At 35.0% G+C, this 20,754-nt stretch overlaps 2 protein-coding genes across 4 annotated transcripts; both read left to right on the plus strand.

Moving 5' to 3' along the window:
- The first annotated feature begins 1,552 nt into the window (after nucleotides 1–1,552).
- uqcrh (ubiquinol-cytochrome c reductase hinge protein) lies at nucleotides 1,553–6,597 on the plus strand. Its single transcript, XM_066665316.1, has 4 exons — nucleotides 1,553–1,738; nucleotides 2,406–2,444; nucleotides 4,793–4,954; nucleotides 6,370–6,597. The coding sequence occupies exons 1-4, from the start codon at nucleotides 1,694–1,696 to the stop codon at nucleotides 6,400–6,402; spliced, it is 279 nt and encodes a 92-aa protein (XP_066521413.1). The 5' UTR covers nucleotides 1,553–1,693; the 3' UTR covers nucleotides 6,403–6,597.
- A 2,529-nt stretch (nucleotides 6,598–9,126) lies between these two features.
- Nucleotides 9,127–20,200, plus strand: lrrc41 (leucine rich repeat containing 41). 3 transcript variants are annotated; one of them, XM_066665665.1, is made up of 11 exons: nucleotides 9,127–9,368; nucleotides 10,319–10,405; nucleotides 10,524–10,600; nucleotides 12,590–13,031; nucleotides 13,869–14,102; nucleotides 16,228–16,458; nucleotides 16,686–16,832; nucleotides 17,483–17,581; nucleotides 18,170–18,298; nucleotides 19,168–19,240; nucleotides 19,662–20,200. In XM_066665665.1, exons 1-11 carry the CDS (start codon nucleotides 9,293–9,295, stop codon nucleotides 19,879–19,881), a joined length of 1,815 nt encoding a protein of 604 aa, XP_066521762.1. In that variant the 5' UTR covers nucleotides 9,127–9,292; the 3' UTR covers nucleotides 19,882–20,200. The 3 variants fall into 3 exon arrangements, with proteins under 3 accessions (XP_066521762.1, XP_066521763.1, XP_066521765.1); XM_066665666.1 differs by having other exon boundaries at nucleotides 13,893–14,102; XM_066665668.1 differs by lacking the exon at nucleotides 9,127–9,368 and adding an exon at nucleotides 9,729–9,780.
- Nucleotides 20,201–20,754: the final 554 nt, after the last annotated feature.

A 20,754-nucleotide genomic window follows, 5' to 3' on the forward strand; every position in this document is an offset into this window, starting at 1 on the left:
AAAATGGTTAAATCAAACTGTTACCAGACCACTCCACTGCAGCCTTGAGGAACATGTTCTCAGGTACCCAGATTATATTTTTCATACATTTATACTGTGGGGAATTTGGAGTAATGGCATTTCAAACTCATAAATATGATGTTTAATTTGCATATATGGCAAGATTTTCCCATTAAAGGGTTAAATTAAACTGTTACCAGACCACTCCACTGCAGCCTTGAAGAACATATTCTCAGGTATTCAGGGTATACTTTTCATACATTTTTACTGTAGGAATTTGGAGTAAGAGCATTGCAAATTTCAGTAAAAATTATGTTTCATTAACTTATATGGCAAATGTTGAGTGCTATTAAAGGGTTGAATCAAACTGTTACCAGACCACTCCACTGCAGCCTCGAAGAACATGTTCTCATGTACCCACTCAAATTGCCATATATGGAAAATTAAACATCATTTTTATGAGTATTGAAATAATATTACTCAAAATTCCTACAGTACAAATGTATGAAAATTATACCATGGGTACCTGAGAACATGTTCTCCAAGGCTGCAGTGGAGTGGTCTGGTAATAGTTTGATTTAACACTTTAATAGCTCTCACAATTTTGCAATATTTACAAATTAAACATTTTTTCTACTGAAATTTGCAATGCTATTACTCCAAATTCTTACAGTAAAAATGTATGAAAATTATATTCTGGGTACCTGAGAACATGTTCTTCAAGACTGCAGTTGAGTGAGCTGGTAACATTTGATAGGTTTGATTTAACCATTTTATGGGGTTTAATATCTGAGTTTTTTTCAAGCCTATTACTCCTAATTCCTACAGTAAAAACACTTAAATATTAAACCCTGTGTATCTGAGGACATGTTTTTCAATACAACAGTGGAATCTTCTGGTAACAGTTTGATTTTTAATTTTAATCTCATGGAAACTGAATTCCCTCAATTTTATGGACCTTTCTGGACTTTTTAAGGGTTGCAAACGTTCTTTTAATCAATCAGGCCTGTTTTTGTTATTAATTGTAGTGAATTATGTGGAATTATGTTTTAAATTCCATTTCTTATGGATTTTCAATATCTGCCCTTTTCTGCGAGTCCCCCTCTCGCTCGCACACGTTCTACCGTAAACCGCGATGTAGACGCGCACAGAAAATCCTAGTGTAGATGGCGTGACCGCGGTGTGGTGCATGGAGTTAACAGAACGGAAACAGAGTGTTAAAAATCTAGAGGTCGGAATATATAACGCATGTATTATTCTGGAATAACCTATAGAGTTTTATAGTGAGATTTTTTCAAATTTAGATAGCTTGTAGAAACACAATTTCAGTCACATGGTCCTTTCATTATAGTTCCTGTTACAAGGCAAAATTTGTTTTAGTCATAGTCATAAAATACTCATAAAAACAATACTCCTTTGAAATATTTTAAGTATCCGTGCGAGGGCACTATCTATAGGAGACAGGTCTGGGCTGTTTGTAACTAGTTTTTGGTTCATTAGAAAGGATTAGAAATAAGAAAATTAGAAACACTTCTAACATCCAGTGATGTAGTTTTGCCTCAAGAGTTCAGCGGAAGTGTATTTTCGGGGCTTTTACTAACAGATGGCTAGTATCTGGCTTCACGCTTCCGCTTAGTGTCACATTGTCCTCTACAGAACTGTGGACGAGCTGTAGGACAAATCCACTGAAAACATGGTGTTTGAGGAAAAAATGATATCAAACGGAGACCCAGAGCAGGTAAGAGCTCGTAAAAACCTCTCTTCGCAGAGTGTAAACTGTGTTTTTGGAATGGAGGAGTTAACAGAGTTCTTGCTCAGGTTTTGAGGCCTGTATTAACGCCTATTCGCTAGAGCCGGGATTTACTGCAAAATGAATTCAATTTAAAAACTAAACCCCTTTATTAAATTACTGTATTATACACATAAGAAGCTTTGTAGCCGGCTAGTGTATAACCAATATGTGCTTGCTACATTAGTCTACAAGCGTCTCTATATCGGATCAAACTCTTCATACGTTGAGAGATTTGATACGAAATGATGTGATTGGGAGGTTTGTAAATCAACATGTATATCGCATGAACACCTGCTAAAGAGTTATGTAGGACATTTTCCATGTCACAGCTGTGAAATTGGCTTTTTTTCAAAGTTTGTTTAATTGCACCTCAAACTATTACTGTATTTTCAAAAGCACTGTCCACGTAATTCTCATATAAGGCAAATACACAATACGCCACTGCAAATTTAAAGTAGAATTAATTATTATTTCTGATTTATTTTTTCTTAACTCTTTAAAAATGGAAGGTCATTGGCGAGGCCTTTGCCTTGCCTATGGAGGTTGAACGAGACTGATATCTCTGATATGCTTAACTGTGATTCTGTTCAATCTATCAACTTGTTTCATGTAGGAGGAAGAAGAAGAAGAGGAGGAGGAAGAAGATTTGGTGGTATGTTGATTTAAAAATATATAATGGTTATGATGGGACAGGGACTCTTCCTCTGTACCATTTTTCTGAATTCTCAGTTCAGGCAAATCTGTTAAAGCTGAACAATGTAAGATGGCTACTCAATAGGAGAAAGATCTGCTAATTATTTAATTATTTTTTTATCTGCCTTCAGGAGCTTGTCTTCATACTATGCCAAATAGGGGGGGGTTCAGTGCAAAATATGGCAGAAACTTTACACTTCTAAACAGTAGCCGTGTGGGTTTCATCTCAAAGTCCTACTCAACTGTCCCTTGGTCGGAGAGTGTGAGTGAATGTTTGAATGTGTGTCGCCCTGTGAAGGCTGGCGCACCTTCCAGCAGGTATTACCGCTTTATGCCCAGTGATTCCGGGTAGGCTCCGGACTCACTGTGACCCTGAACTGGATAAGCGGTTACAGACAAGGAATGAATGCATCTACGCATGGAATATGTTCTTCTGCACATCCTATGCAATTACATACAGGTTCATCTCAGAAAATGTTGTCATTGTGAGAAACTTCATTTTGGCTCATAATTTAATACATTATTTTTTATATTCATTACACTTAGTGACTTTTTTTTCTTACTTTTGATGTAATGAAAATCAGAAATTCAGTGGTTCAAATTATTTTAATATTTCATAAGATCAGACTTCTGTGAAGTATGTTCCTTTATACAGTACACTCAGTACTGGGCTGGTGTTCCTTTACCACTAATTTTACTGCATGAATGCATTGTGGCATGAAGGCAATCAGCTTGTAGTACAGCTGTAATGTTATTAAAGCCCAGGTGGCTTTGATGGTGGCTGTTATCTCATCTGTATTGCTGGGAAGTTTGTTTCTCATTTTCCTCTTGGCACTTACTCTATACATTTTCATAATGTAATGCAACAGTATATCCTCCACATAGGGTTGCTACTTCCACAAAAGACAAAAATTGATCACTATATGTTTCTTCATTTTGGCAAATAACTATAATTCCAATATTGATATGAACAGTTTAAAAGCCACAGGAAAACTGCCAAAAATGGCCACAACGTTTGGCTCTCAGTGCTTCTAGTGATAGGAGGAGGAGAAGAGTGTGAGCCACCACCACGCCAAAAAACTAGATGGAACAGTGAATTGACAGCAGCACCCTTTAATGAACCTCAGTCAGTGAGAGATGCTATACACAAAGTATATCGAACTAGAAGAAATGTGTATAAAAAATCTTATCACTTTTATTTAAACAGTTTCTGTCTATATATATATATATATAATGTGTGTGTATGTATGTACATACAATTAGAATTTGTTTCAGTAATTCCATTCAAAAAGTGAAACTTGTACATTATACTCATTCATTACACACAGACTGATATATTTCAAGTGTTTATTTCTTTTAATTTGATGATTATAACTGACAACTAATGAAAACCCCAAATGTCTTTCAGTATCTCAGAAAATTAGAGTATTACTTAAGACTAATACAAAAAAGGGATTTTTAGAAATGCTGGCCAACTGAAAAGTATGAACATGTACAGCACTCAGTACTTAATTGGGGCTCCTTTTGTCTGAATTACTGCAGCAATGCGGCGTGGCATGGAGTCAATCAGTCTGTGGCACTGCTCAGGTGTTATATGAGAGCCCGGGTTGCCTCTCTTCCTCCAGACTCTGGGACATTGATTTCCAAAGGAAATGCAAAATTTACTTTAATCAGAGAATATAACTTTGGACCACTCAGCAGCAGTCCAGTCCTTTTCGGAAACGAGAGGCTTCTGACGCTGTCTCTTGTTCGAGAGTGGCTTGACACAAGGAATGCGACAGCTGAAACCCATGACTCGCATACGTCTGTCCGTGGTGGTTCTTGAAGCACTGACTCCAGCTGCAGTCCAGTCTTTGTTAATCACCCCCACAATTTAATTAGCTGATCAGAGTGTGGCACCAGGTGTCTTTCATATTGAACTTTTTCACACTATTCTAATTTTCTGAGATACTGAATTTGGGGTTTTCATTAGTTGTCAGTTATAATCATCAAATTAAAAGAAATAAAGACTTGAAATATATCAGTCTGTGTGTAAAGAATATAATATACAAGTTTCACTTTTTGAATGGAATTACTGAAATAAATCAACGATTCTAATTTTATGACCAGCACCTGTATGTATGTATTTTTAGGATGCTCAGAATGCTCAGAGCCTATTTGATTAATAGTGCATTATTTTATACAAATATTGCAAATTATGCCATGATAATTAATTACATCCTGTCACATCACCTACAGTTCAGGCCTCTTTGATACTAATCTATGATTTAACATAATGTCATGTTAAAATGTCTGTGTATGTTGTAGGATCCTTTAGATAATATTAGACAGAAATGTGAGGAGACAGAGCACTGTGTCCATGCACGAGAGAAACTGGAGTCCTGTGAAAGCAGAGTGGGTTCGCGGTCTGAAACTACAGAGGACTGCACTGAGGAGCTCTTCGATTTCCTACATGCAAGAGACCACTGTGTGAGTAAACTTCCTTTTCTTTGACCGTGTGAGTGTTGAGAGTGAGAGAGAAACACGAAGAGACACAAAGACAGAGTGATGATGGGACAATGAATGGGTTGTTCCCCCATCACTAAGGGGAATCCAAACCATACCTCCCACGATGCAGTCTGCAACAATCAATACATGTCCACAAAATTCAATTAAATAACATAAATATTGAGCCCAGATTATCCTCAAAATACCAATATTACTAACCAGCCACGTAAACCTCTGAAACATATTTATATAATATTTTCACCACAATTACCCTTGTTACTCCGTTAATATGCTAAGTCCACTGTATGTAGACCTTAAGGAGCTGCGGCATTATGCCCTCTATCGCTTTCACTGGAATTGGGGAAATCCATAGCCTCGGTAGGTGACTTGCAAATTTTAGTGGTGGAGCCCAAGGTTATCCGGACCCTGGCCGGGTAAAGCATAGCATACCGCGCCTTCGTGACCTGGAGACGCTGACACACTGGCTGGAATTCTCTACGTCTCTGCAACACTGCTGCTGAGAAATCTTGATAGAAGGATATTTTACTACCCTGATAAAGTAGTCCACCCTGTTGTGCCACCCGTCTGCTAGCAGCCATGATTTAAATTTGACTTTCCACTTGTTTGGATTCTTCCAAATTAGGCACTGTGACTTCTCTTTTCCCCAATTACACCCGCCATCCTGTTGGATACACATTAGATTTTATTTTGTCTCTAGACCCCTTTCAAAAACTGTATTTCCAACATTTACTCACAGCTTATTGGTTTAGACACATACCCTGTTAACAAGATTAAAAGAACTTGTAAAAGCATAGCCCTTACAACCCAATAGTGGCACAAAGCTATTGCCAAAGTCTGCGTAAGTTCATCCTGCACAAGTACAATTGATACAGTTTAAGGTATTGTACAGAATTCGTTGATCTAATTCCCAGCTATCAAAATTTTACCCAAATACTATTAATGATCAATGTGACAAATGTCATACTACACCATGTAACCTAAGCCATATGTATTTATTTACTTTCATTCATTCTCTCTGGGGTTTGGAGCTATTTGGGTGGGGGGTGGGGGGGTTCTGTAAAACAGTATTTACATTTGATTACAAAATATATGATGATAAAAAGGCAATATTTAGCCTTTACCTTCCCATATCTCAGAAGATTTGTTCTAAACTGCATTTCTGTATCACTGAAACTATAAATTGACATGTTGCTTGTGAGCAACATAATCTTTGTTGTAATTAACAATTTTTATTCTAGTAAAACAATTTTCTTTTTTTCACTGTCATCCACTAACCAACTCTCAATTAATCCAGCTAATCATTTAAAAGTTTTAAGCATTTTCTAATTAGTAAAGCTTTTAAATCTTGTTGAATTGTGTTTCTTACTTTTTTCTAGGTGGCCCACAAACTCTTTCATTCACTCAAATGAAGCCTATCATCGCTTCTACATGGACGTCCTGCCAGAATCAGACCAAGCTCCAATATTATTTATAGGCTGCGATGTGATTTCTGGCAGTCTCTCCACTTCAGGCACTCTACTTCCATCATCTTGTCTAGGTTTTTTTGTGATGAATTGTGAATAAACTGTAATATGTACTTCTCTGAAATAAAAATAAAATGTATAATAATTAATGTGCTCATCATTAACATGTAAGTTCAATTAATATACAAATAAATTGTAATAAGTCACAGTACAAACTAAGGGCAATTTTGTCAGATGTGAAGAGAGTGGGGATCAAACATATTCATCAAAACACATTCATCCCTTTAATATTATTTGCTTTTGTTTTTTATAAATGGGAGTCATGGTCAATATAATTGACAAAGGGAAAAAGATCCTTAATGTCAGAGTGGAAACAGATTTCTGTAATGTAGTCTAATCAAATTAATGTTAACATTCACAATACAGAATGTTATTCCATAAATATCCATGCTCTTCAAATTGACATTATCTTTTAAGGTTAATGTACATGGTGTTATTAATCTTTCAATCAGTTTAAAAAAAAAAAAAAGATCACTTTTTTGTGCAGTGAATTTGTCTTTAGTGACCATAATATAAATCACGGGTGTCCAGTCACTGATAAAACATTGTTCCTGGCTACAGGTACACCATGTAACACTGAGAAAAGGTTTTTGAAAAATCAGGATGGTCAAAAAATGTTTTTCCATTCACTGAACATTCCCAACAAGACACTTATGACAAATCTGAAGACGTTAAAGAGGTGGTTTCTCAGACAGGGATTAAGTCCAGTCCTGTGGAAAATCACAATTGAAAATGTTGTTTAGTTCAGGACTAGGCTTAATCCCCGTCTGGGAAACCACCCCAAAATGTGGAGATGTCCATATTCTTCACCATCCAATGCTTTAGGGGAGAGTAGCAAAGAAAAGACACTGGGTGAATTGTATTCTTCAGACTTCAAGAAAGATGTGTAAGATTCCAGCTTAACTGGAACTAAGTGCTTTAATCTGATGCAACTAAAATTGAGCTTTCTTGCCATCAGACTATGTTTTGCAGACACTTTACACTACACATCACCACAAACACACCATACCCATGTTGAAGCATGGTGATTGCAGTATCATGCTGTGTGAATGCTTTACAGTAGGCCCTAGAGAATAGAGAAAGAGTAAGAATAGAGGGTAAAATTAATGCAGCAAAATATAGGCAAATCCTGGAGGACAATCTGATTCAGTCTGCACAAGGACTATGGCTTATTTCCAGCAACACTGACCCAAAGCATCAAGGTGAAGGTTCTGGGGTGGCCAAGTCAAAGCCTAGACCTCAGTCCAATAGATAACCTGTGACTAGATTTGATCTGGGATGTTCATACCCAGTGCCCATGCAACACAACAGGGCTTGGCTAGGTGAAGTGATATGTATGTTTTTACATTGATATTATTCAATGTTTGTTTATATATATATATATATATATATATATATATATATATATATATATATATATATAATGGAATTAGAGAAAGAATAAAACAAATGTGGTATGTAATATATAATGTAAAGTTTATAGTTTATAATTTGTATATTTATGCATATTTTGTAATTTTGTGCATTTATTTTTTACTCAGTATACTTATCATTTACTATATTTATTCCTATATTATATAAAAATATACATTTTAAAAATTATAATATATAAAATTTTAGCTTCTGATGAGTCCTGGAACAGTAGTATTTAGCGTATTTAGCTTAGCTTGAAGCCACAGTGAATAAATACATTTTAAAAAATGGTGAAAAAGACTTTATTGTGACATAAATAAATAAATTCTAACGAATGACAAAATTTGTTTGTTTGTTTTTTAGCCGGCATAACCAGCCCGACACCTGTACGACGCTCGATCGAGAGAGATTAGTCAGAGCATTTGCAATTTGCATTCGGGCTGTAGTTTAATTTAGAATTAGCTTTTCTTTATTTATTTTTTTTAATCTTTATTTATTGGCTGATTTCTCTGCCCTTCGTTGGTGTAAATGTTTCCTTTCTTACTGAACTCCGCAGAGTCAATATTCATTCATTTTAATGTGGCCTGCAAAATGTAATGGGAGTCTTTTTAAGGTGGTATTAATTTTAACGTGACCGTCTCTATGAAGTGGTCACTTACTTAAGGTGGAAAACTAAATAAAATGGCAGATTTAATATTAATTCATTTTAATGTGGCCTGCAAAATATAATGGGAGACCTTTTAAGGGACTTTTTTATGTGACAGATTCAATTAAATGGTCATTGATTTAAGGTTAAACTTAAAATAACGTGGAATTTCTTAAAAGGTGGCCGTCATAACATATTAGTCATTTTTTAAGTTTTTAAGGATTATTTGAAGTGGTCATTTATTTAATGTAGAAGTCTAAATAAAATGGGCATATATTGGCAGTCTTTTTAAGCTGGTGGTGTTTTAAAGGTAGTACTGCATTCTACAAATTTAACTTCATAACTATAAAGCAGTATATAACGTATGCTAATGTTGCAACTATGCTAGCAATAAGGTACAAGCCATATTCAAAGTTATTATTGTTGTTAATGTTATTATTATTATTATTATTATTATTATTATTATTTGTAATTAAACCCGAGTAACTTTATAATATTTTAATACTAGGGTTGTACAGTCAAAGAGGACTTTTATTTTGTGCTATTGGCGTTTAAGTCGTGTCTTTTACTTTGAATCTCCTATGTTTTGCTATTGTGGCAAAGTCACAAAACTATTTCATTAAAATTGTGGGGAAATGATTGTAAATATATTTATGTTTTGAGCAGATTGTTTTATAAAGTGTTTTAATAGAGTTACAGCGCGAGTTAGACAGAAATATGACCACATCTTTAGTCTATCTGTGTCTGAGGACTGTATCTGAAAACATGGGTGTCTTGGAAAACAGGCTGTATGGTGAGATCACATTTATCCGTAAATATTGGTTTATTACCTGTGGGACTTTATTTTTTCTTGCATCTCTATTCTTTGTCAGTTTCGACATGGTTTTCTAAAATCAAGATTAAATATCGACTAGTATAAATGTAATTTTTACAGCCTTGGGTGAACACCATTCTACTTAGCATATTACTAAGGTTAATGGAAGTTGAACAGTCAATATAATACAATATCTTACTAATCCCACACTCTACTTTATTAGCTTTATTAATTATTTGGAAGCATGTGGTATTTTATTGTGCAAAAATCACTTTTATAACTGATGTAAATAGCTTCAGAAAAATGTCATATCTTATTTATTTTCCTTGATGCATTGTTATCTATAATCTAGAAATGAAATGTCAATATCAAAATGCCACAATGACGATTTGTAAGTACAATATTAATTTAAGTATTTTATAAACATAAGATAACTAACAAAATATTTGAAAAAAATATTTAAACTTTATAGTATTTTAAAATTTTGAACTATATAATAAAAAGAAGAGCAAATCATAAGTTTATATTTAAGGGGGGGAGCAAGGCAAATAAATGTATGTCTTCAATTTCTGTATACTGCAGTTACTCCCTTCAGATACAAACTCATCGTTTTATTTTGGGGAGTAAGTACTTATGAATACACATGTCTGTGTGCTTGTGAAAAAAATAATATTTCTTTGTGATAAGCATATTCATTTTTGCAAAAATATTTTAATTCTATATTTGGAGCCTAAAAACCTAACAATAATTTATTTAAAAAAAATTTGATATACTTTACAGAGCTATAGCTGTAATTAACGGGGGTTTGAAAATGCATATAATATCAAAGTATAGCAGATGTACTCTTTTATATTTACTATTGTTTTTTCAGAGTGTGTGAATATATATCCTTCTCTAGAACTTCACTTTTAATATCAATTTTACTCTAGATTTGCCAGCTTCACTTATCAAAGACTTGTTGCCTCTTCTGAGCATATTCCATCTTGACAGAATTGAAAAGGTTGCCATTTTTAAAAGTAAGTGCCTGCAAATGATCTATTCTTTCTTCTTTTTTATTGATCTTTTTTTAATCTATTTATGAATAAATATATAGAGATATTTAGGACAACCACTAAATTATGCATGTGATTTTAGAGGTGTCCCATTCACTACAGTGCACTTGGGCAGCAAAATGGAGGGAGCTGAATCCAACGTGGCGCTGCAAATTAAAGGTTGTGTGAGTTTTTACTTTTATTGGTGCTTTCATTATTTGAAAAAAAAAAAAAGCATGGCCAATTATACATTTGATATATTTTTAGTAATATAATATAAATTTGTTACCAAGAAATATTAAAAAATTATACACATGTAGAGTTTTTGTTTAGCTTCATAGATTAATTAGAAAAAAAGAGTATAGATGTACAGAATTCAGAAGAGAGGTTTGCACAATTCCAGTATGATGGTGAAAGCTGTATACCATTGAGAATGAAGTAAAAATAATATGCAGGATTCCTCAAATTCTTAAAAGCGGTCAACATATTTGAAGGCAGATGATATATCAGTAATGACTGAAACAAATATCATATTACTGACACTTAAATAGGTTTTTCATGTTCTCCAAATACTTAGATTGAAATAAAATAATTTTGGGGGATCATACTCCTGGAAATTAGAGGAGCAATCTGTAATATATTTAGTGCAATCAATGATATAATTGCCAGGGTGAGTCACGGGAGCTTAAGGAAATATGTTAAGCTGAAGCATTGGCATCTATGACGGTGATGCTGCAGCCAGTATATTCCTTGAGAAGTGTCTATTCCAGAGCAGAGCTCTGTTTTGGCTTGAGATACCACCCACTGTCCAATCACAGTGAATTTTACACACCCTGGGTTGCCAGGTATGACACACAATAGACAAAAGCACAATGTGCTGGAGCCATGGACGAGAACAAGCGAACAGAGATAACATTAGATTCTACCAGACCTGAGTTGGCTCATTTTTTTTCCTGAACAGGTAAATAATAATAATAATGATGATAATAATAATAATAACAACAGAATGTTACACTTATATAATGCCTTTCACATACCCAAGGACACTTTACAATTGAGTATGATGGGGGAAAAAAATCAGACAGAGCAAAATGAGTCTGAAATTAGACTTCCTCATCTAGTGGCAAAATCTAAGGTGTAAATGGACATTCAAAGCTTGTAAATGATGTAAAATTTATGAACACTTTTTTTTTCCCTTTCGCTAGGGTAGGTATTTTAGAGAAATGATGTTAACTAGGTTTGTGAGTTATAAAAAAGAAAATAAGAATAAGTGTTGTGTTTCATATTTTGGACTAAAGTTCAGTGCCAAAGGTCAATCAATGTTTAAAATCTAGGAATGTCTGGGGAAACTAGCTCTTGGTGTCTAGATTTCAGTATTTAAATTTAGAATTGCATAGAAAAATTGCAAGAAGGACACAATGTGTCACTGGTGCGAAACACTGAAAAGTGCTAATGTTAGAGCATTTTCTCAAATGTGAATGAGATGAATTTGATAAATTTCCATCAAAGCCAGGGGTCTTTAAATTACATTTGACCTGTCCCTTTAACTATGGCAGCATACTGCAGTTTGTCTGGCTAAGGGCATAGATTTCGGTAGAGACGGTATGGACATGTCTCCAGCGACTACTGAATTGTACTCTACTCTACTATCCTGTACTCCACAGCGACTTTACATTTTCTAAAAATTATGACTTTAGTCACGAAATATAAACAACTTTAACTTCAAAATATTATGACATGGTATATAGTGTTTTATTTTTTAGTTTAGTGTTTGCAGGCCGGCCCCCCAAAAGACTAAAAAACTGTGAGCTGGCCCTTTTATTAAAAGGTTTGAGGACTCCTGATTTGTACGGTACACTCTTAAAAAAAAAAAAAAAAAGTGCCAGAAATATATATAGTACTGTTTGTTTGATTTCTTGCACATTTTTAAAAGTTTATTTATTTCTACATCACAAATGCAAACGTTATGATGTTTTATTTTGCCCAATATGTTAAACTAAGCAAATAAAAATTTAAATATAAACTCTGTAGAATGTGTGTACATATTTTCACTTGTAAATAAACAAAACATGTCATTTGCCTAGAGGCGTCCATTATGTATGCCTGTATGTCTGAAACTATAGGGGAACTTTGGGTGACCTAACAGAGTTTTTAAATTTGCTGTTTCAGTTCATGCATCCTGAGCAAAACTGGAAGCAGAAGTGTTTGGAGTGTTTATTTCACATGGTTCTGTTCAGAAAGACTCATGTACAAAGCCTTCTGTGGAGCTCTGACTGTGTAGTTCTGAGCCTGTGTGCGGAACATGTGCAGGTGCTTTCTCTTACCGCGTCTTTGCGGGGGGGCTGCCGACTGGCTTCTGAGGACCTCCGCCCCATACTGTCCATACTGGAGAAGTCTGTCAGGAGCCTCAGACTCTTTGATGCAGTGGCTCTTAAACATGAACACAAAGACATTATGTTCATTCTTCACCGGCTTCTTGACCATGGCTCAGTGACTGAGGTGGTCCTGAAGAGAACTCCTATCTCCTTCTTTCTGTTTAGCTGGATTACTCCTAGATTTGGGGGTCCACACACAATGCTTCCTCAATCTTCAGCAGCTCAAGACACTAGAGGTAGGAAATATAAAACTCCTGTCAAATCACATTTGCTGTAATGGACAACAAAGCCAAAGTACTGAAAAATACTGCTTAAGGCCACTATGCCCAGTGTCAAGGTTTGAGATTAATTGGATATACTGGCCATATATTATATCCAATATATATGGCCATTATATCCTATATATATATATATATATATATATATATATATATATATATATATATATATATATATATTAATCAAGCAATGAGAGACTAATTAAAATAGTGGACATCATGGTGATTGAGGGATTAAACTGCAAACTGTCAGTTTTGTTAGTGTGCTTGGCTGTGGGATGGACTAATCTCATGTAAAGGTTTTTCGTGAATCTGTTCACGAATTGAGTGCAAATTCAAATCAAGGCTGCACATGCTCTGATTTGGTGTACAGACAGCTGCGGGGAAACTCAGGGATAACATACAGGTCGCCTTAAACACTGGATTATACTTCAGAATGCGTGTTTGTCACTGGACTTAGCAGAAAGCGATGCACACATCAGAAGCCTCAATAAGAAACGGAACGAATTTAATGAAAAGAATTTTGGGGGAGGGGGGTGGGAGTCGACGACGTTGTCAAGGTAGTCATCCTAACTGTAAAGCACTGCGGAAACCCCTGCATTGTAAAGCGTGAATGGTTACACTTTAAAGAGTTTGAGATTGGATCCTTGGCATGGGTTGCAAGGCTTCCGTTATATGTGTTCAATGTGGCAGTAGTTTTCTGTCAGAACTTTTAGTGAAAAAATGTCTTGATATAAAATGTCTTTAAATATTGTGATGTTATATTTTTGCTGTTTCATCACACATTTTTACCAGACACTTCTTGTGATCTTTGGGCAGAGGAAGGCCCTTCAGGTTCAAAATATCCTCGTTTGGACCTGCAGACAGATGAGGAGTTATCCAATGAGTTTTCTCCATGCTGTAGTGTTAATGGACAATGCAGTGTGGGACGGATCCGTTCTCTGGACTTGGAGCTGTGTTCCCTGACTACATTGTCTTGTCTTCTGCCTTCCTGGCTGTGGCTTCATTCCCTTCACGTGTATGGATCTCGTAAGTGCAAAAGCGAGCAACTATAGCAGTCCCAAATGTTTTACTTTTATATTTATGTATTTGTTTATTTATATGTTTATATATATGTTATATATTGTTTATTATTTGCCACATTTTGGTTTTTTTTTTGTAAACATGCTATATACACTGAACTGGATCAGGAACCCTTACCATGTATCTGCACTCATTGTCGATCCACTCCACTGAGCATCTGGAGCACTTTTTACTTTTACAATTACAGTCTCCTAGTTTCTTCACACCACCACAGAGCAGGTATGATTTGGATGGTCGATCATTCTCAGCACTGACAATGACATGGTTTGTGTTGTGCTAGTACAAATGAACCAGACACAGCAGGAGTTGCTAGACACTGCTAGAGTTATTAAAGCCATAAATGTTACTGCTTGACTGAGAGTAGCTCACAAACCAAAAATATCCAACCAACAAAGCTCTGTGGGCAGGGTCCTGTGTCCACTGATGAAGGACTTGAAGACGAACAACAAAAAGTGTGCAGCAGCTGATGAGATACTGTCTAACTTTACATCTCCAAGATGAGGAAGGTGTGTCTAACAGAGTGAACAGTGAGTGACCAAAGTGTTTAAAAACTCACACACTAACACACCAGTAACATGTCTGTGCCACTGCATCTCTGACAATGATCTACCACATAATAATACTTGCCCCGTGTTCGTCCTGACCAATGGAGAACAGGGTGAAATGGACATAAGAAAGTATGCAGAGAAACAAGTGGGCTACAGTATTTAATGGAAGAACTACAAAGTGATCCTGTATGGTCAGTAGAGCTGATGAAATGGACAATGAATGTAGATACAAAATAGGTGTTCCTTATCCAGTGTATAGCTTACTTTGAAAAGGTAATTGAACATAAAATCAGTAACCAAAATATTAAATGTGAGATTAAAAAAATAACTAAATTAAGCATACAATCCTTGTGGGATGGAATCACGTGGCCCTTATAATGTGCAGACTTTCACTTTCTGCTGTTTCAAAACTAGTTATGAATGCAGTTGTTTGCCCTAAAACTAGGGGCAGAAGTTTAAGGCATGATGGATATTTTGAAGCTGAATACATAGAGTTTTGGGGTACTTATACTAACCCACTTATATTTATTATAAATATTTAAGTTCCCCAGTAGTCGTTCTAAGACAAATATTAAGGCTGTGCCAATAAATACCAGAAAGATAAAAAGCCTAATAATTTTCACACACTCAGCCAGGAAAAAGCACATCTGATGTTGAGTTACCATGATCTGACACAAAGCAAAATTTCTGTGGATCTTAATATATGTTTCTGAAGTTCATGAAGTTAATCTGAAACTACATTTTTTTCAAAATTTAAAAGAATTTCTAGATACAGAAAGATGTCACAAGATTTAGTTTAACATAATAATCTGACATCACACATACTGTACACCTGTAACAGATCCCATGGTAAAATTATGGAATTTTCACACTTAATGTTTGCCCTGGGTTTTACTTTATAACAATATACATAAATCACATATGACATCAAAACATTTTTGTCTAATAGTTGAACATTCTGGGTTCATGAAACAAACCTCAAAAATGAAACGGTTAAATAAATTGATTTAACTGCCTAATTATTTTTACTGATGAATTAGAGTAAAATATGGAATCACTCTGTGCTGAGATTAAACATAAATAAATACTGAAATTATCAACAACAAGAAATAAAATCCACTGTTAGTATTTTGTATTTGCTCATATTGATTTATGAAGCCCTGAGTCCTCTGAGGCATGAAGTTCACTAGTAAAAAAACAGTATTCTACATATAGATGTTTCTAACTTTCTTGATTATATGTATATAAAACAAAAATTATTGTGTCACGTGACTTGTTAATTTGGTTTGATGCATCAGTGAACTATTTATCTGACAAAACTGCATCAAAAAACACAAACCTGATTGCCTTTTGTAAAAATTAGGTTTTGATTTAAAATGATCATATTTATAAAGTAAAATTAAGTTGGTCAGTTAAAACATTGAAAATCTTGTACTTTTCTCAGATAAAAAATCAATACAGAATGTTGTTTCCATAATAGCCTTAGTTTTTATTAATAAAAATATATATAATTGTGTACACAGAGCCTCTTTGGGAGGAAGATGTTGCTAACTTCATCAAGTCTCTGAAAAAGCTCTTTCTGAACCCCTGCTGTTCCCTGAGAGACCTGAGCATGGGGAATGTCTTTGGTCAGAATCTCTTAGCCAGTCTTCTGACTGCTTGCCCAACACTCCTCAGCCTTTCACTGGACATCAACATGCCACGGAACAAAAGAACTACATCAGGGCAAAATCTAAACTTCAAACCAGATACAGGTGAAGGCTTTTGAATGTATAAATTAAGGGAATGGTTCATATGTTATTTGTTCAGTAAAAAAATAAGTATTAGTGTCCTGTGTCAAACATCAAAGATGTTATTGTAATTTTGTTAGCTACCAAAAAAAAAAAACACACTAAGTAATAAAATTATGGACAGCATTTTTTATTTTCTTCAGATGCAGAGCTGCATTGTAATTTTTTATTATTTATTTTTTTTAATTCAGAACTCTGTCTTGAAAATCTCTACATTAAATCAACTGAAATCCAGACAGTAGACAATTTTCCTGCTGTGCTTCAGCATGCTCCAAATCTAAGCAGCCTTCACATCACGGGAATACGTCAAGCTCATCTGCTGCTTGACATTTTGCCAGGTACTGGCATCAGGTCGTGCTCTTCACTATTTTCTTTTACTTTTTTATGAAAAAAAAGATTTGCTCTAGGTCAGTTTTGCTGATTAAAATTTGAGAAGTTTAAGTAATTTTAATAAAAATGTTTTTAGGCTGTTACACACTGGATTGGAAAATACCATAAAATTACATATTATGTATAATTTTATTTTATTACAGGACTTCTTAGAACAGCTAATCTATAGCTGGTCTTTTAGCAATGCTTTTAACTTGCTGTCACTGATTTTAATGCAATTTGAAACTGCCATAATCTACAGTAATCTAATTTACTGTTGAAAATTGTGTAACCTAAGTTACAGTTAATGTCACTTGCTTATGTACAATAAACAACCTTATATCCTTTGAATTTGGGATGTACAGTTGGAACAAGACAATGAGAAAATGGCAGATATTCTGGCTCCATTTTGCTAAATGAAACTTTGGTTTTGAATGGGCAATGCTCACCTGCTGAAATTAGGTTAATTTGCATCAAACTAAAACAGATTATTTGAAAAGGCTGTTTTGAGTGTGATTTGTTTAAAATTTTCATCAATGGTTACATATTACATATGTAAAAAATCTAATTGGACATGAAATGATTAATGAAATACACATGGTCATTTTTCTTCTCCCAGACTCCAATCCCCTTCTGAAGGTTCTAATTCTGGAAGACATAAACTTGGCAGACTGTCACCAAGAAATTATTCATCTGCTAAACAATTCCATCCTAGAGGGTAAGAAACAATAATACAAACATGGATAAATATACACTGCATGACTAAAGCAGTCATAATCCTAAATTCTTTCATGTACTTTCATGTACGCAGCAGGTAGTGTCGCAGTCACACAGCTCCAGGGGCCTGGAGGTTGTGGGTTCGATTCCTGCTCCGGGTGACTGTCTGTGAGGAGTTGGTGTGTTCTCCCCGTGTCCGCGTGGGTTTCCTCCGGGTGCTCCGGTTTCCTCCCACAGTCCAAAAACACACGTTGCAGGTGGATTGGCGACTCGAAAGTGTCCGTAGTGAATGTGTGTGTGTCTGTGTTGCCCTGTGAAGGATTGGCGTCCCCTCCAGGGTGTATTCCCGCCTTGCGCCCGATGATTCCAGGTAGGCTCTGGACCCCCCGCGACCCTAAAATTGGATAAGCGGTTACAGATAATGGATGGATGGATGGATTATGCTACTACAAAATGCCTTAAACCTGTCTCAATTTATGCAATATATTTGGGGATAAGGGGGAAAGTTTAAAACTGATTCTCTCTTTAGTATATTATTTTTGTTTTTATATTTTAATGAATCTTTCTTACTGTATTTTCACGATTCCAGAGCTATCTTTAAAAGATTGCAGACTGCTTGAGAAATGCACAGAAAGGAAAGATTTCTTGGTGCCATTTGTTGAGGCAGCCAGGGGGCTGTGTTCCCTCCACTCCCTTTCATTGTCCCAGAACCGGCTGGGTAAGTTTTATAAAATTAAGTAAGACAATATCCAATCATTTTATGCTTAAAGGCGACGTTCACAGTTGTAATCAAAAAACACTTTTTTTTTATACAATTCTGAGGTTGTTTCCTTACCATTTGCCAGCTTTCAGGTCTGTTTGCGTACTTGAAACCTGTCTGTGTTTATGAAGCCCCAGTGTCAGAAAATGGCTAAAAAAAAAAAAAACAAAGTGTCTCAGTATGCTAGATATGGTAGGCTTTCTCTCTCTTTGCTCACAGCAGTGAAAAGGCATCTAGAGTTTTTTAGACACATTAAGTTAATATAATATCAACATATTTGTGTTGTTTCTGGTTAGTTAAGGTGAAAATGTCTTTAAATTTGGGACACAGCTAGCTGCATGAAAGACCAAAATTAAACAGCTCAAGTTACAAATGAGTTCCTGTGGTAATTAAAAAAAAGAGTTTGACAAGTTAAACTTCAATCATGTACAAACAAGTCGTTTTTGTCCCCTCAAATATACCATTCTACCTTATTTATTCAGAAACTTCAATAAATTATTTCTCAATTAACATGATTCTATTCAAGCGGAATTGATTTTACTAGAGGAGGTTGTATGTTGTATTTTGCTGGATAGCTTATTTGGTCCTATAAACTATCTTTGACTGTAAAAAAAAAAAAACATTCAGACAATACAACTACAATCACTCCTTGGTTACAGTCCTCTTGTCCAAATGCACGTCATAGACTGGAATATAGTCAACAGCCTTGTGTCAAACCAGTCTGGCTCCAAAAGGTTTTAATTCTGTTCTGTAGTTATGAGATTGAAGAACACACATACTTGTGGAAATAAATATTAAACAAAATGAACCATACTTTTCACCAACAGCTACAAGTGCCATTGATATAGCAGACCTTTTCTTTGAAGACTGCCCCAGCAAAATATCAAATCTGGACCTCAGGTAATCTTGATAATATACTAACCGATCCACAATAAACTTCTGAATCCCGTTTTTCTTTGCCTCATTTTGTGGATTGTATCTAGTAGAAACCCTTCTAGAATGTGATAATAGATAAAATATGTATCACTGATAAGCCAATGATGTGCATTTGTACTTCCCACTTACGTCCAATGAACATGGCTCTCTATATTTCACCTTTGTTTCAGAAATGCAAAGTCCTCGATGTTGTTTGTCATTTGCAGTGCTTGATTTTAGTTATACTTCTTTTATTTGTCCAAGTGTCTCATTTTAGTTTATTTGTAATGTATCTAGCTGTGCAACACTTTGAGGTTTAATTGTGCTATATAAATAAAGGTAATTAGATTTGAGCTCATTTGCTGTGTGTTGATGAAATTTACTTTTGATTTCTATCTTTGAACAGCTCAAACTTCATACTACCTGCTGACCTGCTGGAATTTAGTCAAAGGATAGAAACCTATCATCCAACCCAACGATTCAAACTGGACCTACGATTTAATCCCCTCGATCGAGACCCTAAAGTGAAAAATCAAGCCATTAAAAAGCTCCTCCCTTTCTGTAACATTCTGACCGATGACTGGAACTCCAGGTCCACCATGGCAGATCATGTGAGTGTTATGTAAGGAGTCACTCTGCCCTCACATAAAACTTAAACTAATGTAAAAGCTATCCATTGTGATACTTTCACAATCCAAAGCTGCTGGTAAATTATTCACATTTGGAATAATTTAACTTTGAACATACAAGTTTTTCTTTTCTTCGAGTTGTCACACTCCTACAACAAAACTATAAGAGCTAAGAACTGTTTATAGTTTTAAACTGAAAATAATTAATCTATGCCTCTTTGATGATGATGATCCTGAAAGCTGCTGTAACTCTATAGTGTGTAAATGTTATTATATATTAACTTTTGTTATTATTCCAAACACACATTGTTTTTTAAATAATAAGAAAAATTACTGTACCAGTTACTGTTTTAGTAACATTGAATTAAAGCATTTTTTCCATTCAGACTGTGCTTTTGACAAATGAAAGTGTTGTACACCACATAAACTAAAACCAAATATATCCATAGACACACTGTTTTCTGGATGACAATAAAAACACAAAGCAGCAGACAGAGAGCATAGAATGACACATGACAGACAGCTGAACTGAGCATATTACCAGCATTAAAACCAGCACAATCAGCTTGTTCAACAAATAAACATTTAAGAACTACCACAAAACATGTCACATCTACATACTATACAAATAAATTTGGTTCATAATCTTGGGAAGTGCCCTGGATCTTATGGTGAATCTAAAATGTACTGAGGATAGATCAAAGCTGTAGTATATATCTGCTTTTATTTGTTTAAACAAGCTTTGTTCAACCCAATCAATTTCTCACTCACTCACTCAAGCAAAAAATATAGTAGTAAGCTTAAAAACAACAACGATATAGGTATTTAATTTTGCTCACAAACGCTCACAAACATGCCCCAAAACAAAAT

Source organism: Hoplias malabaricus, chromosome 3 (assembly GCF_029633855.1).
Source record: "Hoplias malabaricus isolate fHopMal1 chromosome 3, fHopMal1.hap1, whole genome shotgun sequence".
Taxonomy (NCBI): Eukaryota; Metazoa; Chordata; class Actinopteri; order Characiformes; family Erythrinidae; genus Hoplias; species Hoplias malabaricus.

Excerpts from the sequence above, each read along its gene's own strand:
- uqcrh (XM_066665316.1), top strand. The coding sequence starts at position 1,694 with ATGGTGTTTGAGGAAAAAATGATATCAAACGGAGACCCAGAGCAG. Across the intron at positions 2,445-4,792 it reads AGGAGGAAGAAGATTTGGTG|GATCCTTTAGATAATATTAG; the intron begins GTATGTTGATTT and ends TGTATGTTGTAG. Across the intron at positions 4,955-6,369 it reads TACATGCAAGAGACCACTGT|GTGGCCCACAAACTCTTTCA; the intron begins GTGAGTAAACTT and ends ACTTTTTTCTAG.
- lrrc41 (XM_066665665.1), top strand. The coding sequence starts at position 9,293 with ATGACCACATCTTTAGTCTATCTGTGTCTGAGGACTGTATCTGAAAAC. Across the intron at positions 10,601-12,589 it reads CGTGGCGCTGCAAATTAAAG|TTCATGCATCCTGAGCAAAA; the intron begins GTTGTGTGAGTT and ends TTGCTGTTTCAG. Across the intron at positions 16,833-17,482 it reads GCTGCTTGACATTTTGCCAG|ACTCCAATCCCCTTCTGAAG; the intron begins GTACTGGCATCA and ends TTCTTCTCCCAG.